At 47.2% G+C, this 20,359-nt stretch overlaps 1 protein-coding gene across 1 annotated transcript in view; it reads right to left on the bottom strand.

Moving 5' to 3' along the window:
* Nucleotides 1-20,359, bottom strand: part of Dock1 (dedicator of cytokinesis 1) — a gene marked incomplete at its 5' end in the record, with an annotated part of 406,458 nt that overhangs the window by 330,662 nt on the left and 55,437 nt on the right. The window contains 2 exons of the mRNA XM_048791454.1: nucleotides 8,179-8,287; nucleotides 16,015-16,149. Coding sequence (XP_048647411.1) covers nucleotides 8,179-8,287; nucleotides 16,015-16,149 — 244 coding nt within the window. The remainder of the gene's footprint in view (nucleotides 1-8,178; nucleotides 8,288-16,014; nucleotides 16,150-20,359) is intronic.

Here is a 20,359-nt window from a genome sequence, read left to right as displayed (position 1 = left end):
AAGTAGGAGGGGTACCAGGGAGAGCGCTTTAAAGGCCAAGGTTTGGGCAAGAGAAGAAGTCACCCTGGGTTCAAAAGCAGAAGTCCTGGTTCAGAGGAGAGTTTAACTGCCAGTGAGCTCTACGGCAGGGGAGATGGGAAGGCGATGAAGTGGCAGACTTCTACAACCCCAAATTAAAGGCCTGGCCCCTAATACAGGTAGGCTCGAGGGGGTAATCAACACAGAACACCAGCCACGACATTTAAAGCAACAGGTAAATGCCACCTGCTATAGATCAATGAAATCATTCACTGCAGGTATAGAATCCTGAAAGCAAAATTCAAGTATTCGACAATAGAAAAATTAATTCGATAAAAAAATCATTTCATTAAGCAAGTGAATGCACATCAGTTCAGGCGGACGTCCTGAATCAGCACAGAGCCGTTACGATTATAATTACGACTACATATTCATATGGAAAGGTGCTTGGGACTGAATGATTAAAAAACAGTAAACCAAAAATCATCGATGCCCTAACTATGAAAATTCCCCAACACACAGACCAGCACTGGTAGAAGACCAGTGTGAACGGCCGGTTTGCTGAGGGAGAGTGGTGAGACTGGAAGGGCCTCCCTGGCAGCCACCGATGTCCTTCCACATCGCTGGGGCCTGCTGGGGCCTGCTGGGGCCTGCTGGGGCCTGCTGCAGCGAGCTGTGAGCAGCACACTCAGGGCTGAGAGGAGGTCAAAGAGACAAGCACAGCATCCACCCAGGCAGCTCCAGAAGCAGCCTTGCCCAAAGCAGGAGGTCTCACTCCCACCAGGGCAGGTGAGGGGAGCCCTGAGGAATCAGCAAGAGGGCAGGAGGCTGCAGGGACTGGTCAGGGGACCACTTTCAGCTACACAGTGGGGCCCCCTGCAGAGCCACAGACCAGTGACCCCAGAATGAAAACTGTCAGCAATCGGAACTAAAGTTCCACCAACAGTGAGCTGTGAAGTATTTCCTCTGCCTTCTTTCCTTCTGCTGTTGCTCGCCTCTGACAGGATCCCTAACTCCACATGCAAGTGTCTTACCACCAGTAGGGAAAGGCAACCTGTCAAATCAAAATAGTGCAGAACCTGGGCAACAGAGGGCAGGAGGCCCGGGTGGAGCTGGCCTTGCAGGCCGCACCAGCTCAGACCCCTGCTGGTGCTTACAGCAGCCAGAATGCTCCCCAAACCAGCGCAGGCGTGGACACTTGTAACTTTAAGTGGCCAGAAACCAGCCACAGCAGCATCCCTTGAAGCTGGCTAGAGACCAGGCACTCCTCGGAGTTAGTGTTGGAATTCGCATCTTTACAACACGTGGGGTTGTTGGTGTGCACACTGAGGCCTGGGAAGCCTCAGGTTGACAGCTCCATGTCAAACTGGCTACAGGCACCCAGCTTAGGGACCACCTCCTCAAGCCTGGGTGCCATTAACACCCACGCTGACTCCTCCTGTGTGTGGAATTGTGTCCGCCAACAGGATACATTCAGGTCCTCACCGTGGAACCAGTGAATGTGGCCTGATTTGGGAACAGTCTTTTTATAGTATAATCAAGACAGCAGGAGGTCATACTAGAGTGGACCGGGCCCTAGATCCCACACTGGTGTCCCTACAAGAAAAGGAGAACAACGGAGGCCACAGAAAAATAGGAAGGCCAGGTAAAATTAGGAGCAGAGCCTGCATGACACACCTAGGAGCCCCGCAAGGACACTCCCTCAGAGGCCCAGACAGAAGCAACCCAGCGGACACCCTGACTTTGGAGTTCTAATCCCCAGAACTGTGAGGCACGAATCCCTGCTGTTTGGAGCTCTTTCACTTCCACAGTCCTGGGAGGCTGACACTTGCAGGCTGGCTGCTCCCTTCAGCTGCTGGACTCCGGGACCCCTCCCCAGGCGTCAGTTCTCCACCAGGTGCAGCGGTTCCTGGCACTGTCAGTGCTCCTGAGCAGTCAGCCTTGTCCACCCCATCATCCTGTCCCACAGTCCATCTCCTGCCAGGGTAAAGTGACCTACAAAGTCCCCATCCAAACCATCAGATCCTTGCCAAGGTGAAAGAGCAGAGGCCTAAGGATGACACCCAGACACGTCCACGGTCACCCTGAACCACTCTCTGAAACACAGTCAACCCTCACCCACCTCACAAGAAGACGGAGGCCAGGGGTGCTGCCTGCACCGAGGAAGCCCTCCAGGACAAAGGACCCCCTGACACCTCCAGCTGCTCACTGGTCTGCAGTGGGACAGCAGCTCACTGGCTAGTTCCCACCACACGCAGAATCAGCTGGGCTGGGGCAGTGGGTCACCAGAGCTTCCCTGGCATGGCCAGCAACCCTGTGCCAACAGAAATGAAGGTCATAAAAGCCGGTGTTTAGCGATGACACGGGCCTCGTCACGCAACACGCAGAGGGCAGCTCAGTCCCAGGAAGCGCAGAGCCAAGGACAGCAGGGCAGACCGGAGGGCCATCGGAAAGCAGGGCCCAGACCCACATTCAACACCAGCCTGAGAAAGACACGGAGTCCCCACCTCAGCCAGGGTCCCAGAGCCTAGGCGTGACCGTCACAGGACCCAGGAGCACGTGGAGATGCCTCCCAGCAAACCAGGCAGGACACACCTTTGCCACACACAGAGGGGTCAGACAAGGAGGTCACAAGCACCCACAGAAATGGGAAGGAGAAACCATCCGAGAGCTCCGAAATAGGAAGATGGTGAGTAAGTCAGGACTCCACCACAAGGTGACCTTAAAAAGACAGGCAAAGGGAAAATATATCTAGAAAAAAATGATGTCTAAAAGTGTGTGGTGTATTCCTAAGAACCTATACTATGTGTATTTTACATAAAGACATGCCCCGAATCCTTGGGCCCTACGTCTGCAGACATAACCAACTGCGATCAAAAAAATTTTTTTAAATATGTTTACATTAAACATACACAATTTTTGCTCATCACTTCCTAAAAAATAAATATAACAACTATTTACACAGCATTCAGATTGTCTGAAACTTTATAAGTAACCCAGAGATTAAAGTATGATGTGGGAGGACGTGTGTCATGTGTAAATATTATGTCATTCTCCCTCTTATTTAGTGATTTATTGATTGATTCTGCAGTGCTGGGAATCAAAGGCAGGGCCTCCCACAGGCCGGGCAAGTGCTTTATCACTGAACTACATCCCAGTCCCACTGTGCCATTTTCTATGAGGGACAGGAGCATCTTCAAGTTTGGGTGCAGGGTCTTGGAACCAACCCCCACAGATGCCAAGGGGCAGTTCTGTATACATACATGTGAATATACAGTCCACATAGATGTGGACATATGTGGGAAGACACCAAAATGAGGAGACCAGCAGGCAATTGTAAGGGTGAGACACTGGAGTGGAATCTCCCAGAGGTGAAGTGGCGCGTGACTCTCCTCATTTTAATCAACTTGCATGTGAAGAGGGAGCTTGTGGGCCTAGGAGGAGGGGCTGGGGGAGCTGCTCCTGTGGCCGCTCAAAGCCACGGAGAGAGCCTCATCTCCTCCACAAGGAAATCCTGCTGTCTCTCCACCTTATTTGTCATCGACCCTGGTACCTTCTGACTATTTTTCCTGAAGACAATAAAATTCCAAACTTGCAAATGTGTGAGAAGCAACATGAACCCAAATGCTAGTTTAGAAATAGGCAAAAAGCAGCAAAAACTTCACCTAATGAAGAATTTTGGGTAACATGTAAGGCCAGCAAGTACCACTAATTCAAGTCAGAGGAAATTAAAACTGTACCTCTTGGAGGGCCAAACTCACCCATCCACTGTATTTACTGAGATTACAAAATAGCTGATTTCCAACACAGCTCCTTCCTAGAAGGCCAGATGGAAACAGCACCATGCGGTGGTTAGAAGGGAAGAGACAGGGAGGGCTGCTCCCCAGGGACAGTTGCCCTCACCAACTGCATGCCAACCTCAGCTTGGGGGGCCTCGAATTCAATTAATCTTCACCCCAGTCCAATCCACATGCCTGAGCGCCAGGGGCCTGAGGCTCTACAAGACAATGGAAGAAGTCAAAAACTAATGAGAATATTTTCATAATAAACTACACAGGAGAGGCAGGAGAAGAGCCCTAAAGAATAGTAACAGGCATCGGTTCTCAAATGTGGGCTGAAATCCATTAAGCTGTTCATAAAATACGCTGTAAACCAGCAATATTCTTAGTGCAAACCATTAGTGTAGCATAGACTAAAGGAGACGACAATAGAAAAGGCCAGAATGTGGGAGGGCAGGCACTTCTCAGGAACAGTTTTCAGCAACACATACAGCACACCCACATGCATGCACATGCTCAACAGGCACATATCCAGCACTCACACTCACATCACATAGGCATGAGCACACACAAACATGTGCACACATAACATGCCCGAGCACACACACGTCACACACATCTGTGCACAGAGAACATAGCCACGCATGCACTCATACATCTTCACACATAGATACAACATTCTCACACTAACATGCTACATGTATGCCTGTGGCACATACACATGCACACACATATATAACACACACACATGCAAGAAGAATCCATCTCTTGTCATGGCTCATGTTCAAACTTTCCTTTTACCAAAGATCCTGAAATTCTTGGCCCCAGACACAGCAACAGGAATGGTTGGGTGTGGTGTGTGAAGTGTCTCCAGAATCATCCCAGAAACAAGGTGGAAATACTTGAGGTACTGAGTCACCCTGACTGCAATGCTCCAAACACCTTGATCTGGCATTGCAATCCACTGTTGTCACACAGCAGGGCCACGACCCCATGTCTCCTCCTCCAAGAGCCCTCCAAGCCCAGTCCATCAGCTTCCTCCCTCCCCTTCAGACTCACATGACCTTCGTGGCGTGTCATCAGAGTTTCTTCACGGCTTTATGCACACGCAGAGTGCGTGTAGGTAGGAAGCTCTACTGGGAATAGGCGGGCCCTATGCCCTTCCAGCCGGGACATGGACTCTGCAGCCCTAGACCATGAAGGTGGACAAAAGGAACGGGCCTGGTTCCCCATGTCAGGAAGGAGCTGGGGCAGAGCTTCACTGTCCCCCAGGAGCCATCCCGGGAAGACCTCAGCACAGGCGGGGTGGCTCTGGGTACAGGCATGGACTTGTCTTCTGCAGAGGGAAGTAAGAAGGCCAGGTGGCACTGGTGAAAGCCGGGTGACCATGCAGTGTGGCAGAAATCAAGCCCGAGGAGCTTCTGAAAACCACTGCTGAAGCAAATGCAATAAGAAGACCTCAAACAAGGAGTGGGGTACAATTGTAGGACACTGGAAAACACTGTGGTGACTCTTCCAAAACCTAAACTCAAGATCACCATATGACCTAGCCGTTCTCCTGCTGGGTATGTGTTCAAGAGAATGGAAGCTAGGGGCGCGAGGGGTTTGCACACCCACATCACAGCAGCTTTACTCGCAATGGTCATGGTCTGAGCAAAATACGGTCAATCCATACAAATAAACACCATCTGGCCTTCAAAAAGCAGGAGAGTGGCACAAGCTACAACACAGAGGGACGCTGAAGGCCTTGTGCTGGTCGTGGGGCAAACGCCCCCAACCCCACCTCCACGGGCTTGCAAGGGCAGTCAGGTGCAGAGATGGAGACAGGAGGGCACCTTCCAGGGGTGTAGGAGGGGTGATGGGCTCTGATCTTTAATGGGTGTGGGGTTTCAAGTGGGGAGGTGAAACCGCTCTGAAGGGGCTGGGGTTGTGGCTCAACAGTAGAGCGCTCACCTAGCACGTGCGAGGCCCTGGTTCCATCCTCAGCACCATATAAAAATAAGTAAATAAAAAAAGGTATTGTGTCCAACTACAACTAAAAAATAAATATTTAAAAGAAAAAAGAAACAGCTCTGAAGCAGAGGGCAGTGGTCACAAAACAGTGGACACGCCAACACTACTGACGTGTGCCCTTAGAATGGGAAATTCACATCATTGTATCACAACAAAAAATGTGTCTCCAAAAGGGTTTGGCTGTAGCCCTGAGGTTGGGGGCTTTAAATGAGGGGCAGTGAAGGGGCACTTGGCTGACCCTGTCTCCAGAAACACCGGATACCCCAGAATCTGGGAAGCAGAGGTGAGCTGGGGTGGTTGCCAGGTAGAGGGAGTGAGGGCAACGGGGTCCACACGCCCTGCAGCCCCCTCCATCAGCCACGGTGTGAGTCTCCCACCTAAAGTAAACCATTCTAGTAAAGACCTTCGCTAAGTCAAAAGGAAAATGGCCATGATGCATACTCACACTGGAGGCCAAGTTTGTCCCTCAGCAAGTGAGTGTGGGAAACTCCTCTGCCCTGTCATCCCGAGGCCTGAGCCCTGGAGCTGCCCCTCACCCATGACTGGGCTGTGAGTAGTGGGTTCTGTTCCACGAAGGTGACTCCAGGGTGCTGACAGTCAGAAACCCCAGTCGGGTCACCCAGACCAGGCCATGAAGACAAGAGGCACGCTGGCCTCGAGGTCACAGACAAAGGATGTAGCACATCCCCCAATTCAAAGCAGCAAACAGGGGCCACCCTTTGGGAAACAACATTTAAACCCAGGAAACGGCACAGTCTGGAGAACGCCTTCCGTAGGCAAAGCAATTCACAGCAGTATTCACACATCAACACGGCAAAACCAAAAGTCAAAATGCCACAAAAACCAGAGTTCCGCAGCAGGAGCCGTTAAGTCTCCAACGGTGACAGAACTATAGTAAAATAATAGAATAACAAATTAGCAGCAAGGTGGCAGGGGTGGGGGCAGCCTGCCAAACAAAACCCGTGCATCCGGCTTGCAGACGGGGGATCAGCACCAACGCACAAACGTCACCAGATCCGCTCGCATCTTACAAAAAAACACCCTGCGAAGGAAATTCTTCCTGGTTTCCACTCACTAAATGATGTGACTTCAAGGGAGGCAGGAAGACACAAGTCAAGCCCAATCAAATTTAATAATGTAAGAATATATTTAGCAATCTAAAATTACTTCTGGGCACGAAACTTCCTGTAATTTTTATCTATTCTTACCCGGTATGCGTCTGTTTTTCTAAAATGGCACTAGACGCGGTAGTAAATATACCCAGCACATTGCTAATTTTAACCCTGGAACAATAAGGAAGCTTTAAACAATACTGAGTTGCCAAAATCACCAACCTATAACTTCAAGATTCACACCATGTGGCTTTTCCCTAGGTCACCAATTTTTAGAACTAACTCTTGTAATGGTGAATGACTAACGCAGAACACCCGGTGGCCCTCCCTGGCCGCGGCACCCCCTGGGAGGAAGAGGGAAGCTCGACTGTGTTCCTGTTTGGCCCAGCGGTTTCTCCTGGTGGCAGCAGCCAGGAGACGACTGAACACACGGTGCTTGTTCCCCAGAGCATGGCAAAACCTGAGCTGGAAAAGGACTTGCCCAAAGTATTTTTAAGAGAACAGGCCTGGGGACATTTTTGAAATCATACATTAAAAGAAGATGACAAGAAAAAGGAAGAAAAGGGGCAGTTACAAAGCACAGTGGAGGGACAGCCACCAGTTAATCACTCGGAAGACTCGCTCATTGAGAAAATTACTGCAGGCAGCAAACTGCAAATGGCACAGCCTTTGTGTAATAAATCGCCAGGAAAGTTGCCTCACTGGAGGCCCTAGAGTGCAGGGTGCTGGGCTGCTCCACCTGCTCTCCCTGCACCCCACGCCACAGCGTCCTGGAGGACGGTGGCCTTGCACAGCGAGGCTGTTCCACGGGACAACAGGGCAAGCAAAGACTAAGTGGGAGGAAGACGATGGTGGGCATGCTGCATCCCTCACTGTGCACATGAGGACCTGGGAAGCCCAGCTGAAATGCCACCGGCAAGGCAGAGCCTGAGGTCTGAATAATGTCACGCACATCTGCCCGCCTCGCAGGCTCCCCAGACCCAGCCGCCCTGACCACTGAACTGTCCAGCCATCCTCATCAACGCCCCACTGCCACAGAGTTCATTCAGAACCTCCTCCTGCCCAGGAGCAAGAAGCCCGGCCAAGGAAAGAGTGAAGCACTCCAGGGCCAAGGGGTACAGCCGCGGCAGGCGAGGAGGATCATGCTCACACCCAGGAGATCCCCCGGTCCGCTCAAGTGCGGGGTTGCAGGGTGCACCGCCCCTCTCAGCCCACGCGGGACCCCTTCCTCCGCGTCCTCCCGGTGTGGTGCCTACCTTCACCCTGACCGTCTGGTCGGCCGTGCTGCTCATCATGTCGTTGATGGAGCGGAAGAGCTGCAGCAGGGACTCCACGAAGTCGGCCTCGCCCTTGTCTTCATAGAGTCTGCAAGGAAGCACAGGACGCTGCGGGGCCTGCGGGAAGGCCACCTGGGCCGACCGCCAGGCCACGGAGGGCTGCCGGGGGGAGCGGCCAGCGCGGGAGTCAGGTTGGTCAGGTCAGGAATCTGTGCAGGGATACCACCTGCTGCTGTCTCCATCACGTGTGGAACCTTTGACAAACCCCCAAACCCACCAACACAGGAAGGGAGGGACGGAAGGAGGAGGGGCAGAAGGTGGACAGGAGGAGGAAGGGTCATGGGGATCAGCTTTACTCCTACCCCAGAGACTGCCCTGTGAATGTGGTGTTTTCTGCTGGTTACCTTTAAACCCAAATGCTATATAATTCACAATCAAGAGACACTTAATAGGCTAAATCTAACATGATCGCACAACCATTTGGAAATGACATAACAATTCATTCAAGATTACTTCATTCATCTTAAGAGTCAATGTTTACTGGAAAATTTTCAAGAGCTGCAGCATATTCAATAAATTGATAAAGAAGTTGTACCCTGGTAACGTGGATGCTGATATATGTTGCTAATTGTGAATAAGCTTTGTCTATAAATTATTTATTAGAAGTTACTCAGAGTTGCTATGTTACTAAAAAGCAATGCATTAGCATTTTAAAATGTTGCAACTCTGATGTTTTATTAATACAGACTAGTTTTCTGCCTAATTAAAAGTATACTCTACCTGAAAACTTGTGTACAATGGAAAATTCTGTAAACTAAGTGATAATTAATTACCCTAGAGGTAATCTTACATTTAAATGAGTTCCATTGTAAAGAATTCTGTGTGAAATGGGAAATTGCAATGTTGTGTATCTGTTTTGTAAATAAAGTTTCCAAATAGATGTTTGCTTAAATGTTGTACCAAACAACTAGAATTATGCAGTCATGAACTTGGGTTTGCAGGTGGCTGGGAAGCGTTTGGCAGAATGGCAAGAACTCAGGGTGAGGCTTCAAGCCTGCAATCCTTCCCCCCCGCCCCCCAGGACATTTGCCACTTCAGGAGCAGCATGGGGTCTGAGACTAAAAACCACAGTGACACTTCTACCAGAAGAGCAGAATTTTTTTAATGTCCTCAAAGAAAATGACTTGAGCTTGGAAAATGCCAAGATGAGAAGCCCAATATAACAGCAGACTCTGGGATCAAAACACAATAGAACCTGGGCAAATGAAATGCAGACGGAGGCTCACCAAGGACCCTACAGCCTTGCCCAGGACAGTGTCTGAGAGTTGGGGACTCGGCCCATATCCAATCCAGAAGAGGGGAGATGACTCGCCTCTGGAAGATCACAGCAGATTCACCTGGTGTCCAATGAAGTCAGTCAACTCAGCAAAAGACCAGACCACATGGCCACATCAAGGAAAGAAAGACCCGCAGGTAATGGGAGCCCTGCAGTCAGCTAACAGAACATCGGGATGCTGCAATTAGTGTACTTTACAACAAAGAAAAGAGAAAGACGAAATTATGGGAAATGGGAAGATAGCAAAAGAGAAGGTGAAACACGACATTTTGTAGAAAAGTGGATCTATAAAAAAGACTCAAGTGGAAGTTCTAGAAAAAAAAATATAATATCTAAAATTAAGACTTTAACATATGCTTTAGCTAAAAAGTAGACAACACAAGAGACAGAATTAGTGAAATGGAAGACAATTCACAGAAAAAATAACCACACAGAAGAGCAGAGGAGGCAACTCCAGAGAAGAGTGTTTGGGAAACAAAGGGGCGATAAAGACAGAGGGAGAGACACGGAGCTGCATTGCCAAGGACCAGACGCAAAGCAGACAGAGGCAGACCCGTGGACGACAGGCAGGGCCTGAGCTTTCTAAAACCAGGGGACACCTCAGTCCAAAAGTTCAAACATCCTATAGGGAATACATTCAAAGCAAAGCTCTCCCATCATCCCACAGAGACGGCAAAAACCCCACAGAGACAAATGGTAACCGCAGCCAGCAGAAGAAACACTGTTCACCTTCAAAAATGTAAGAATGAGTCGAAAGCTTCTCACCGGAAATGACAGAAATCCAAGAGAACAGGACATGGCCCAGAGGAAGGGGACAGCTGCCTCCTTAGAAGGCTATGAGAGGAGAAGATGCCCTCAGACACAGGAGGAAATGAGTCGCTCAGGCAAGCAACACCTAGAGCTGACCTCTGCTAAGGGAAATCCCACAGAAGGAAGGTGACCCCAGAGGGAAATGGAATGGAAGGCTGAAAAGCTACCATAAATCTAACACACCGAGGACTGATGACTGCACAAAACAGTAACTTCTGATGGAGTTTAAAATATATGCAGATTTAAAATGCCTGATGAGGGCTGGGGTCGTGGCTCAGAGACAGAGCACTTCCACGTGGGAGGCACTGGCTTTGATTCTCAGGACCACGTATAAATAAATGAACAAAATAAAGGTCCATCGACAACTAAAACAATATTTAAAATGAAAGAAAATGCCTGATGATATCAACACAGAAGAGAGGAGGGGGTGAATGGAGTTCGGGTTGCATTTTCCAGCTCTGTGGAGCATTAGCGTGGAGGGAGGGGAACGGTGCAATGGGAAGGACCCTCTAGCTGGAGATACATGATCCCCCGGCAATCACCGAGGCTGGCAACGGAGGGCTTGCTAAATGTGGAGAGAGCAGAAAGTGGGACAGAGAAGAGCAAGTCTGATTGGTCCTGAAGTAGGCGAAGAAAAGCAGAAAAGGGGACAAACCAATGATGCCTAAAAGAGAAGGCAGTAGCTAAAACCTGTGGAATAAAAAAAAAAAAAAAATGTAAGAGCTATCAAAATCAAAACAGGGTCATTGTGACCAAGTAAATGCAGCCGGGAGGTTGTGCAGGAGGGCTCTTATGCAGGGCTGCCTGACAGTAACCACCAGGAAAGGCTGCCAGCTGCCTGATTGCCCCAGGGCCACCGCAGCCCCGGTACAAAAGGGCTTCTACCCACATGCCGTGGTCCAGCTCAGACTCGGGGCTCGCTTGCTGTTAATCACCATGGCCAAGGAGCAGGTTTCAAATGTCTGATGTGGTCCTCGTCATGTTTGTCCTTCAAACACCCTCAACCTCAACCTCTTTAAACCCATCCATGGCCACAGTGGCAGGTGTGCCCCCAGGGCAGCGTTCTGCTGTCCTCGCAACAGGGTCATTCCCATGGAAGTGGGGTTCCCCTTCGCAGAATCTCTTTCTGGTTTGTTTAAATGTGGATTGACAGATCCACTATATTATTTAATCACATTATATTTAAATGAATGAACTCATTAAAAGGACTGTCAGACTGAACGAAATAAAAATAGAGCCATACGTAAATATCAAGGTCCCAAAAGGCTGGAAATAAGAGTGGAGGAAAGGGTGTTCTGCACAGTCACCAGCCAAAAGGCCAGGAGAAGGTTTTCATGTTGAGTACGAAGTGAATCCCTAAGAAAGGCATCACAATTATAAATACTTAGGTCTATAACAACACTGTCTCAAAATCTATAAACATCACTAATGTGTCTTCAATATATTTAACATTCTACCATGAATATTGGTAGGTGAATTAGTGGGTACATGGTGCAGTGATCATCCCTCTGAAGCATCTTTCTGTAATGAAAGGCCACTAAGGAAGTCTAGAAGTTTACCTCTTGGTTTTATCACCTAAACTAGAAGAGTCACCTGTCTGACCTCCTTTGAGGTGGAGGAAGGGCTGGGAAGAAGGAACTCAGAGACTTGCAAACAAGTTGACCCATGAATAAAAACTCCTCCGCTTGCTCCATTCTAAATAAGTATTTATTAACAAGGATTGACAGGATCTTTGTCTATTAACTAGGTTCTATTCTGTGACCCACGAAATGATAACAAAAGGACAGCTCTGCACAACTTACTCCTGATCAATAACTAATTATTCACCAAGCAAGCAGCATATGACAGGCAAAAGCTCTACCAAGCGATAGTGAGACCTAGCCATTTGGCTCAGAAGGGCTGCTGCAGGATGGGCCTACTTTCTGGTTAATGTGATCCACCCACACAGAAAACACAGACAGACAAAAACCAGCCGAGAAGAGCCCGTGGCACTCAGAATCTTGCAGTGGGTTCCCCATGAACCAAATGTCTTGGGGCCAGAGCTTGCAAACTGCTGTTCTCATTTCAAGGCAAAATGAGTTTTTTAAACAAAAAGTACAGAATCGCAAGCAAGAAAAAAATGGTAGGAGAACTATGATAAGCTTCCACATCTTCATCTCCTGAGTTTCACCTCTTTGTTCTTAGGAAGAATAATTACCGTCAATTATCCCAGAACTTAACAAAGCGACTGCATGATATGAAAACACAGCAGACCGTTTCGCAAGAAGAAGAAAAATAACAGATCTCAAAAGTTTGTTCCAACTGCAAAAAGAAAAACACACTTGTCAATTCCAGCTGTGAGCACAATTGTTTTTCTCCCAAGGTAATAAATGTGTTCCAGGTAAGAAAATGAGAGTCAGGGTTTGTTTTCCTCCCCGCCTCTGAAAACACCCCACATGAGACCCGCTCAAAGCTTGTTACAATCAACATTCCAGACAACTGTGTGGGACACTGGACGGCGGCTTCTTCAGGCAGCCTACGCAGAACTGGAATATGACTGCATCTGCAGCCGGGCCTCAGGTGAAGGCTTGGAAGGACAGCAGGAGGCTGGCGAGAGCAGGGCAGCAGGAGGAGAGAGGAAGACTCTGGCCCTGGTGCCCGTGATTTTAAGGTTATGAGGGGGATTTTTGTCCCGTAGAATGTGTAAGACACGACATCATCCTACACAGACTCAAATTGAAGAAGCTATGCATCACACCCATATGTTTAAAGGGGTGGTCCCACCCTCCCCAAGCCAGTGGGTGGCCAAGATTCACACTCAGGAACAATAAGAGGGAAAAATACAAGGTTGGAGACCAGGACCAAAAGCTCATTCTGCATTTAGGAGGACAGAAGGAAGCAAAGAGGAAGGAAACAGAGAAAGCAAAGTCCGGGAGGAACAGCCGCCCTCCATGTTCCCTGGGAGTGAAGGAGGCCCCACCATCTTCAGAGATCCTGCTGCTCTGTGTCCTAGACAATCTCAGCTCTTCAGACAAGCAAATTATTGCAGCAAATAAACTCAGTTCAGGATCAGGCTGGCTCCTGCTGGGACCTCACTGGGACAGTGGCCCGTGGAGGGAAGCTGCTCTACTACTGAGCACTTGACACAGAGCCCTTCCTGGGTGGTGGGCAGAAGTCAGCTAAGCCTTTCACCGCATTTCTACATGATCATCTGTGGTTCACTTAAGGCCTCAATGATCTAATATCAACGAGGAGCCATAGATAGGAGCCCCGGAGACTGACCCACAAACTAACTAGACTCCACCAAACCTGCTCAAGGACTAGTGACTGGCAGTGAGGGAGATTCTCAGCTCCCAGGTGGCAGACGTTCTGGGTTAAAGAACAAGGAAGAGTGTCGTAGCCCCATCCATGGTACCCTTCTCCCAGAAACTCCAATTTTGGTGAAAGCATCAACAAACCCATCTAGAAGGCCCTTCCTTTCCAGCTAGGGTGGTCATGTGACAGCTCTGCCACTGAGGTGGAAGAACACAGCCTACAGAAGGAGGGAGGAGCCCTCTGCAAGGACAGGGGTGGGCGGAGCTGTCCCTGCCTGGGCGTCCCCCCTGCTTCCTGCAGTGCAGACCTGACATCAGGAAGGCAGGAGCCACGTAGGGACCCAAGATGAAGAGACAGACCCTAAGGATGGGGGGGCAGAAAGATAAAAGCAGCAAGTGAATGCAATCCCATGCCTTCCTCTGGGCTCCAAGTCGTGTGGGGAAAACAAAAGGAACCTCATCTGGCAAAGCCACACACCCCAGGTGCTCCTGCTGCACCCAGCCAATCACACTCCTGACCACCACAAGACGAGCAAGCCCACGACTTTTATGGACCAGGGTTCAAAGGTCTTGTGCCATCTGTATTTTGAAACTGAAAAGAGTTGAAAAGAGAAACAGAGACGACTTTGTTACTGGTCCACAGGGGAGACCTCCATCTCTAAAGCATGTTGCTATACAAAAGACCTGAGCGCTTTCCAGGACAGCACAAAACCCTGGTCATCAACATACATTTCTTTTAACTACGAATGAACAGCAAAATCCTCGGTGTGTCTGAAGAAGAGACACACACCATCAAATCCCAGACTCAACACCAGGGGGGTCACAAATGGCACCAGGTTAGAAGTTTTCAAACAAAACATGAGAAAATCCACACGACCCAACTGATGCCTTCTTTCAAGTTCACCCTTCCACTTAGTACAGATTTTGATTTAGAGTAACCAAGGGTTTAAAATTCACAAGAAAAAAAAAAACACAAAAGCAAAACAGAGGAAGCCAAGAAGTCCGTTTTCAGAATTAAATTTACTGAGATGAAATCAGACAAAATATGGGAAAACCCAGGCTAGACGACCTTGAACTGTTCAGTCCCACCAGTGAGAAAATCGCTGGCAGCTTAGACCTTGGATAAAAGAAAGCGTGGGTCCTCAGAAAGGGTCATACCTGGCCACTATGAGCAACGTCAACGAGCCTATTGCAGATCTTAGTGAAGGACAGAAGCCAATGCCACCCAACCTGGGGTGGGTTTTCTACACAGAAATGGCACTCTGTCCTCTGACGGGCCTGGACCCCATCCCTGGGGCTTCCTCCCTCCTGTGACTGCTGTAATGAACTGCTGTGGCTCTGACCAGCACAAGCCGGGGTTTGCATTCTCTCCCTCTCTTCCGGGCACATCTGATTCAGGCAAATGAAGACAACATGAAGAGGAAAGAGGAAGGTACGGATCTGGGACCCATTTCAACCCCGTTTTCACTCATAATGAGGCATGAGTGCTGTGCTCTGAAAGGCAATGGGTATTCTCTGACTCACAGGGACGTGGGTCCATGAATCCATCTCTGTGAGCAGAACACACTACAGGACGAGCCTGAAACCACAATGACCAACATCCCCCAACCCGGCTCATGGCAGGTCACCTCCAAAACGGCACTCAGAGCACGTTCACTTCAACACCCAACGCTCACACGAGCCCTTTCCACATGGCTTCTATCCTACAGTGAAAGGTCCCAGTGGGGCCAACAGAAAGCTCTCTTATTTAGCACAGCTCTTAATAAATGTTAATGTATAAAATATTAATACTACAGAATAATAAAGTCACACATGACCCAATGTACTTTAAAGCTCAAAATCAATCCGGGTCACCCAGATGGTACAAAACCATGTCACTGGTCTGAAACACCTGAGTGTCCTTTCACCTGCAAATGACGTGTGAGGAGCATCTTCCTGGAAATGAAGCTCTATTCTGGCTGAGGAGAGGGGAGGAGGGAGCCCCGGGTCTCCAGGGTGAGGCGATTTCACTTGGTTTTGGCTTTTCCTTACTGCTGCCTGTTTCCCTTTGCTTGCTCTTCTGGGGCTGTTTGCTATATAAAGACATACTGAGAAGAAGCCCAGAGCCCTGGTTAGCACCCAGCAGGACATGGGGAGCGTCATTAACACCTCCAGCAGGCAGCAACAGCGGCCGGCACGCCCCCTGGCCGCCCTGGCCAGCTCCCGAGGGACCGCACAGGGGCACAGCGGTCAGTGTGGGCCGCCCCACCCTGGCTCCCTGATGATGGGTGCTCTGCCAGGCTAACAGCAGGGAGAGGAAGGAGGGAAAAGAGGGGAAGGGAACAGAGGGGACAGGAGAGGGCGGGAGAAGGAAAGGAGGCCTCTCAGGACACCTACTGGTTGAACAGGACCCGGGAGCGCACGATGAACTTGAAGATGTACTCGAGCGCTTTCATGGCTTTGTACAGCTGGTCATTCACTCCTGGCTTCTCGGCACTGTCCACGTAGTTCCGCAAAACCTTTGTCAGCTTCCTGTTGAGGGGGGAAACATGGCAGGGTAAGTTCAGAGAACGGACACCTCTTAATTCTTCCCTGTTATTTCATCTTGGTTTCCTCCCGTCAGTGTGTGCAGACTCACAGAAGTCTCCTCTTGGGGACCCAGGTCTAAGCCCTTCAGAATCACTTCCTGGCCTCAAGCTGTGGTTCTAAGTCGGCTCGTGTATCTAACTTAGTTTCACAGTAACTCAGTGAAGTGGTGCTAACCTTGCTCTGCAGATGAGGAAGACAAGGCGAAACGACAAAACCAAGAAGATCCTCACCACAGAGAAACAGCCACGACTGTTTTTCCAGAAACATATTCTGGAAGTGTCTGGAACTAACGCCCAGCGCGGGCTCTCAGCGCGGGCGGGGGACCGTGCATTCTATACTGGGTGAGTAAAGTTCTCGATGGGGTATTCCACCACAATAAAAAGGGCACGATAAACAGTATTTGTTACTGGAAATCGACTCCACCACCTCTCCTCATTTTCATAGATTTTTCAAAAACCAGAGTTCTTACATTGAAAACGAAAGCTTTAGAAGCCAAATTTCAAATAGGAAACATTGGTAAATTTTTAATGGATTATCTAAGATTCATATTAAAAAGGTACAAACAATATATGAAAATAACATGGGTGGATACATGACTTCATATGGATGGATAATGTTTAACAGTTTTTAACATTATTTAATAACAGAATCCCCCCCATATTATTAACTTTAAAAGCATGATGACTGCACTTCCCATGGTCCTTGTATTAATAACTTGTGAGCTGAAAATAATTCCTAACATGAAAACATTAAGAACCTTATTTTTGACAGTTTAGACAGTTTATAGCACACAAAAAAATAATAATCGGGATTCTTTTTACACTTTCCATCAAACCACAGATGTTGTTATAGAAAATTGATAAAAATAAATTATACATTGGAAATTTGGCTGTAATTCATAGCCTTATAAATTAAGCATTTAATTTATAGATACAGTTCTTAAAAGTTTGAGTAAAAACAAAGGAAAAAGCATTGAATTTTTTCCATTTTGCTCAATTTCAAAAAACTAGCAAATTCAAATGAAAACAGATTTAGTCAAAGCCTCAGGATATGTAAAGAAGGTTAATTTAAATAAGCAAAAGTTGAGAAATATATTTTTAAAATAATCAACTCTATTAATAAATAACTACATGGATATTAAGATAACAAGACTGGGGTGTGGCTACCTGGGAGACACCAGACAAGCATGTGCCAGGCCCTGGGTTCCATCCCCAGCTTTGCTAAAGCAAGTAAATAACATAATAAGAAGTAAAACTCTGCCTAGGATAGACAAGATATGGGGAAGCCATACCACTGCTGCTAGAATAAACAGGGAGCAGTTTTAGAGGGAAAACTGGTAATACATGATACAATATCTATCAGCAACATCCATTTCAATTAAAAATAGTCAAATCTTTTGACAACAGCAATTGCTAATAATCTGCCATACCAAAGCAATTACAAATGTATTAAATCATGTTCACTGCAGCCTTGTCTATAAAAATACATAAACGGTGCACATGTCCACCATTTGAAGACTGCTTACATAAATTATGATACATCCTACATTGGATATTGCACACTGTTAAATACAGATGTTGGGGCTGGAGGGGGAAACTCCATCATCACTACCATGGGAAAGGCTAGTTACGTTGCTATGCTGTTAAAAGAAAACAAGGCACAGACAGAAGGTGTACTGTGAGTCCATCCTGTATTCTGCACTCTCTCCCACTGATATTTTGGCCATTTTTATGCTAATACCACATGATTTGTGTTCCTGCAAATAGTTAAGTCTTGAAATCAGTTTCATCTTTTAAAAATTTATTGGAGTAGTCTAGACATTCTGTATATTCACATAAATTTTGAAATCAGTTAACCAATTTTTCACAAAAGCATATTAGAATTTTGAATGGGATTGTGGTGAAATATAGATTAATTTGGAAAAAATGGACATTCAAGTGAGATTTTTTTTAATCCATGAACATAGTATGCACCTTTATTTAGTTCTCGTTAAATTTCTCTAGGCAATGTTTTACAATGGGGGGGGGGGCGCAGAGGTTTCACCCATCTATTATGAAATTTGTTCCCTGGTATCTGATGATTTTTTCAATAGTAGAGAGTAAATAGCACAATACTTTTAATTTAATTTCCCAATTATTTGTACGCACAAAACTGATTGTTCTTTTTGGGTTATGTTTTGTTATGATATGTAACTTGGCATTTTTTATAAAAAAATCGTAACACTTAAGGAATATAATGTGATGTGTTGACTTACGTTTACCCTGTGGAACTATTACACTATGTTTTGTGGCTCAACTTTCCTGCACTTACTAGTTCTAGTGATTATTTTTCTGTTTGCTTGGTCTGAGGCTTATCTCACACTGGATTCTGCATGTGCATAATCACACTATGTGAGGATTCAGTTCATTGCTTTTTCCCCCCTTTTAGCTAGTTTTCCTGCCTTATTGCACAGTCCCAGCATAATACTAAACAGACAGAGAGAACTGACATCCTTGCTCTGATCCTAAACTTAAGGGAAAGACTGTCAAAGTGAAGCTTTCAGTATGAGGTCAGCTACAACTTCAGTCCAATTTTTGTTTTGTTTTATCAGATTGAAGAATTTCCCATCCATTCCTACTTTGCTAAGAGGTTTGATCATAAATGGATGCTGACTTTCATTAAATGCATTTTCTGCTTGACTGAGACTTCAAGCTAAAAGCACAGAGCTACTAATGTTCCCTTGGTGCCAACAGAACTTCCTGCAGTTATGGGAATCCTCCGTAACTGAGCTGTCCAACGTGGCAGCCGTTCACCACATGTGGCAAAGGGGCACTTGAAATGGACCTAGTGCAATCAAGAAAATGGATTTTCAATCTAATTTTATTTAAGTAGCTCCTGAGTCCAGTGCTGTGAGATTGGACAGTACAGGTATTGATGGTACCTTCGGTCAGGCAAAGACATTTTAGTCATGGAACTGAAATCCATAATTGTCTTTTAAAATGATAAAACAGGCTTCAAAAAAATTTTCAAATTTCTGCTCATCAAAAGACACCAAAAGGATCATCAAGGCACAATCAGGGAAAAGGGTTCAAAATTCATGTCTGTCCATCTCTGTCTGTGTATGTACATGTGCATGTGTGTATATAGAGATCTCTTACAAATCAATACTAAAAAGATAAGCAAAAGAATCAAAAATTAAAAGGTGATGTAAACAATCCGCTCAAAACTAGCAAATAAAAAATAAATAGGCACTAACTATCTTAAGTCGTCAGGTTTCCAATAATGAAAATCACAGAGATAGCAATTTGTCCTCCTCACAATGGCTCTAAATGAAAAGCCAGACAATGGGAAATACTGATGAGGATATACTGTGCACGGAATGCCCAGGGATTGCGGGGGGATTACAAATGGCACAGGCATTGTGGAGAACCAAGGGGCAACTCCTTGTGGAGTAAACCACACAGCACCTTTGCTCCCGCTACCCTGGTCCTAAGTGCACACCCAGGGGATGAAAACGATGTCTAGAGAGAGCAGACAGACCGTCCACAGCAGCCTTATTTGCAATAAGCAAAATCCAGAAAGACACACTCCTGCAGCCACAGGAGGACAGACACACGAGTTGGGGCAGCGCACCCATTGGACAGGTGCACAGCCACCAGAAAAGCTGAATCAAGCAATGATGGCCTCCAAAGCACCACGTGGAAGGAAGAGGCAGGACACAAGGAGCACACACCACCACCAATCCCAGGGCAGGCAGAGCAATGCATGGGAACAGAAACCAGGGAGGACCTGCTTCTATGGGTGGGACTGACTCAGAGGGCCAGAGGGGTCTCCCTGGGGAGTGGCAATGGTTTTAGATCTTGTCTTGGGCATTGGTCATAAAGATGTAAACAACTGTCCAAACTCATCAAGTGAGTTTTCCCGTATACACATTGTAACAATGAAAAGAAGCCTTTCAATTTTGAATAAGCAAAAATAACATTTTGTAAATAAGCAAACACCATCGCACAGTGATGATGTCAACACGGCCATGGAGAATAAACCCAGACGCAGTGGCTATCTTCAACGAGCAGCGCTACACACAGAGACTTTCATTTTCCGCAATGTAATCTTTAAAAATGTTTTTTACAAGGAGGGTGGCTTATTTTCAACTGATGAAGGCAGTAGTGGAAAT

This window comes from Marmota marmota, unplaced genomic scaffold (genome assembly GCF_001458135.2).
Source record: "Marmota marmota marmota unplaced genomic scaffold, marMar, whole genome shotgun sequence".
In the NCBI taxonomy this organism is placed as follows: domain Eukaryota; kingdom Metazoa; phylum Chordata; class Mammalia; order Rodentia; family Sciuridae; genus Marmota; species Marmota marmota.
This window is presented reverse-complemented; position numbering and strand designations above follow the sequence as displayed.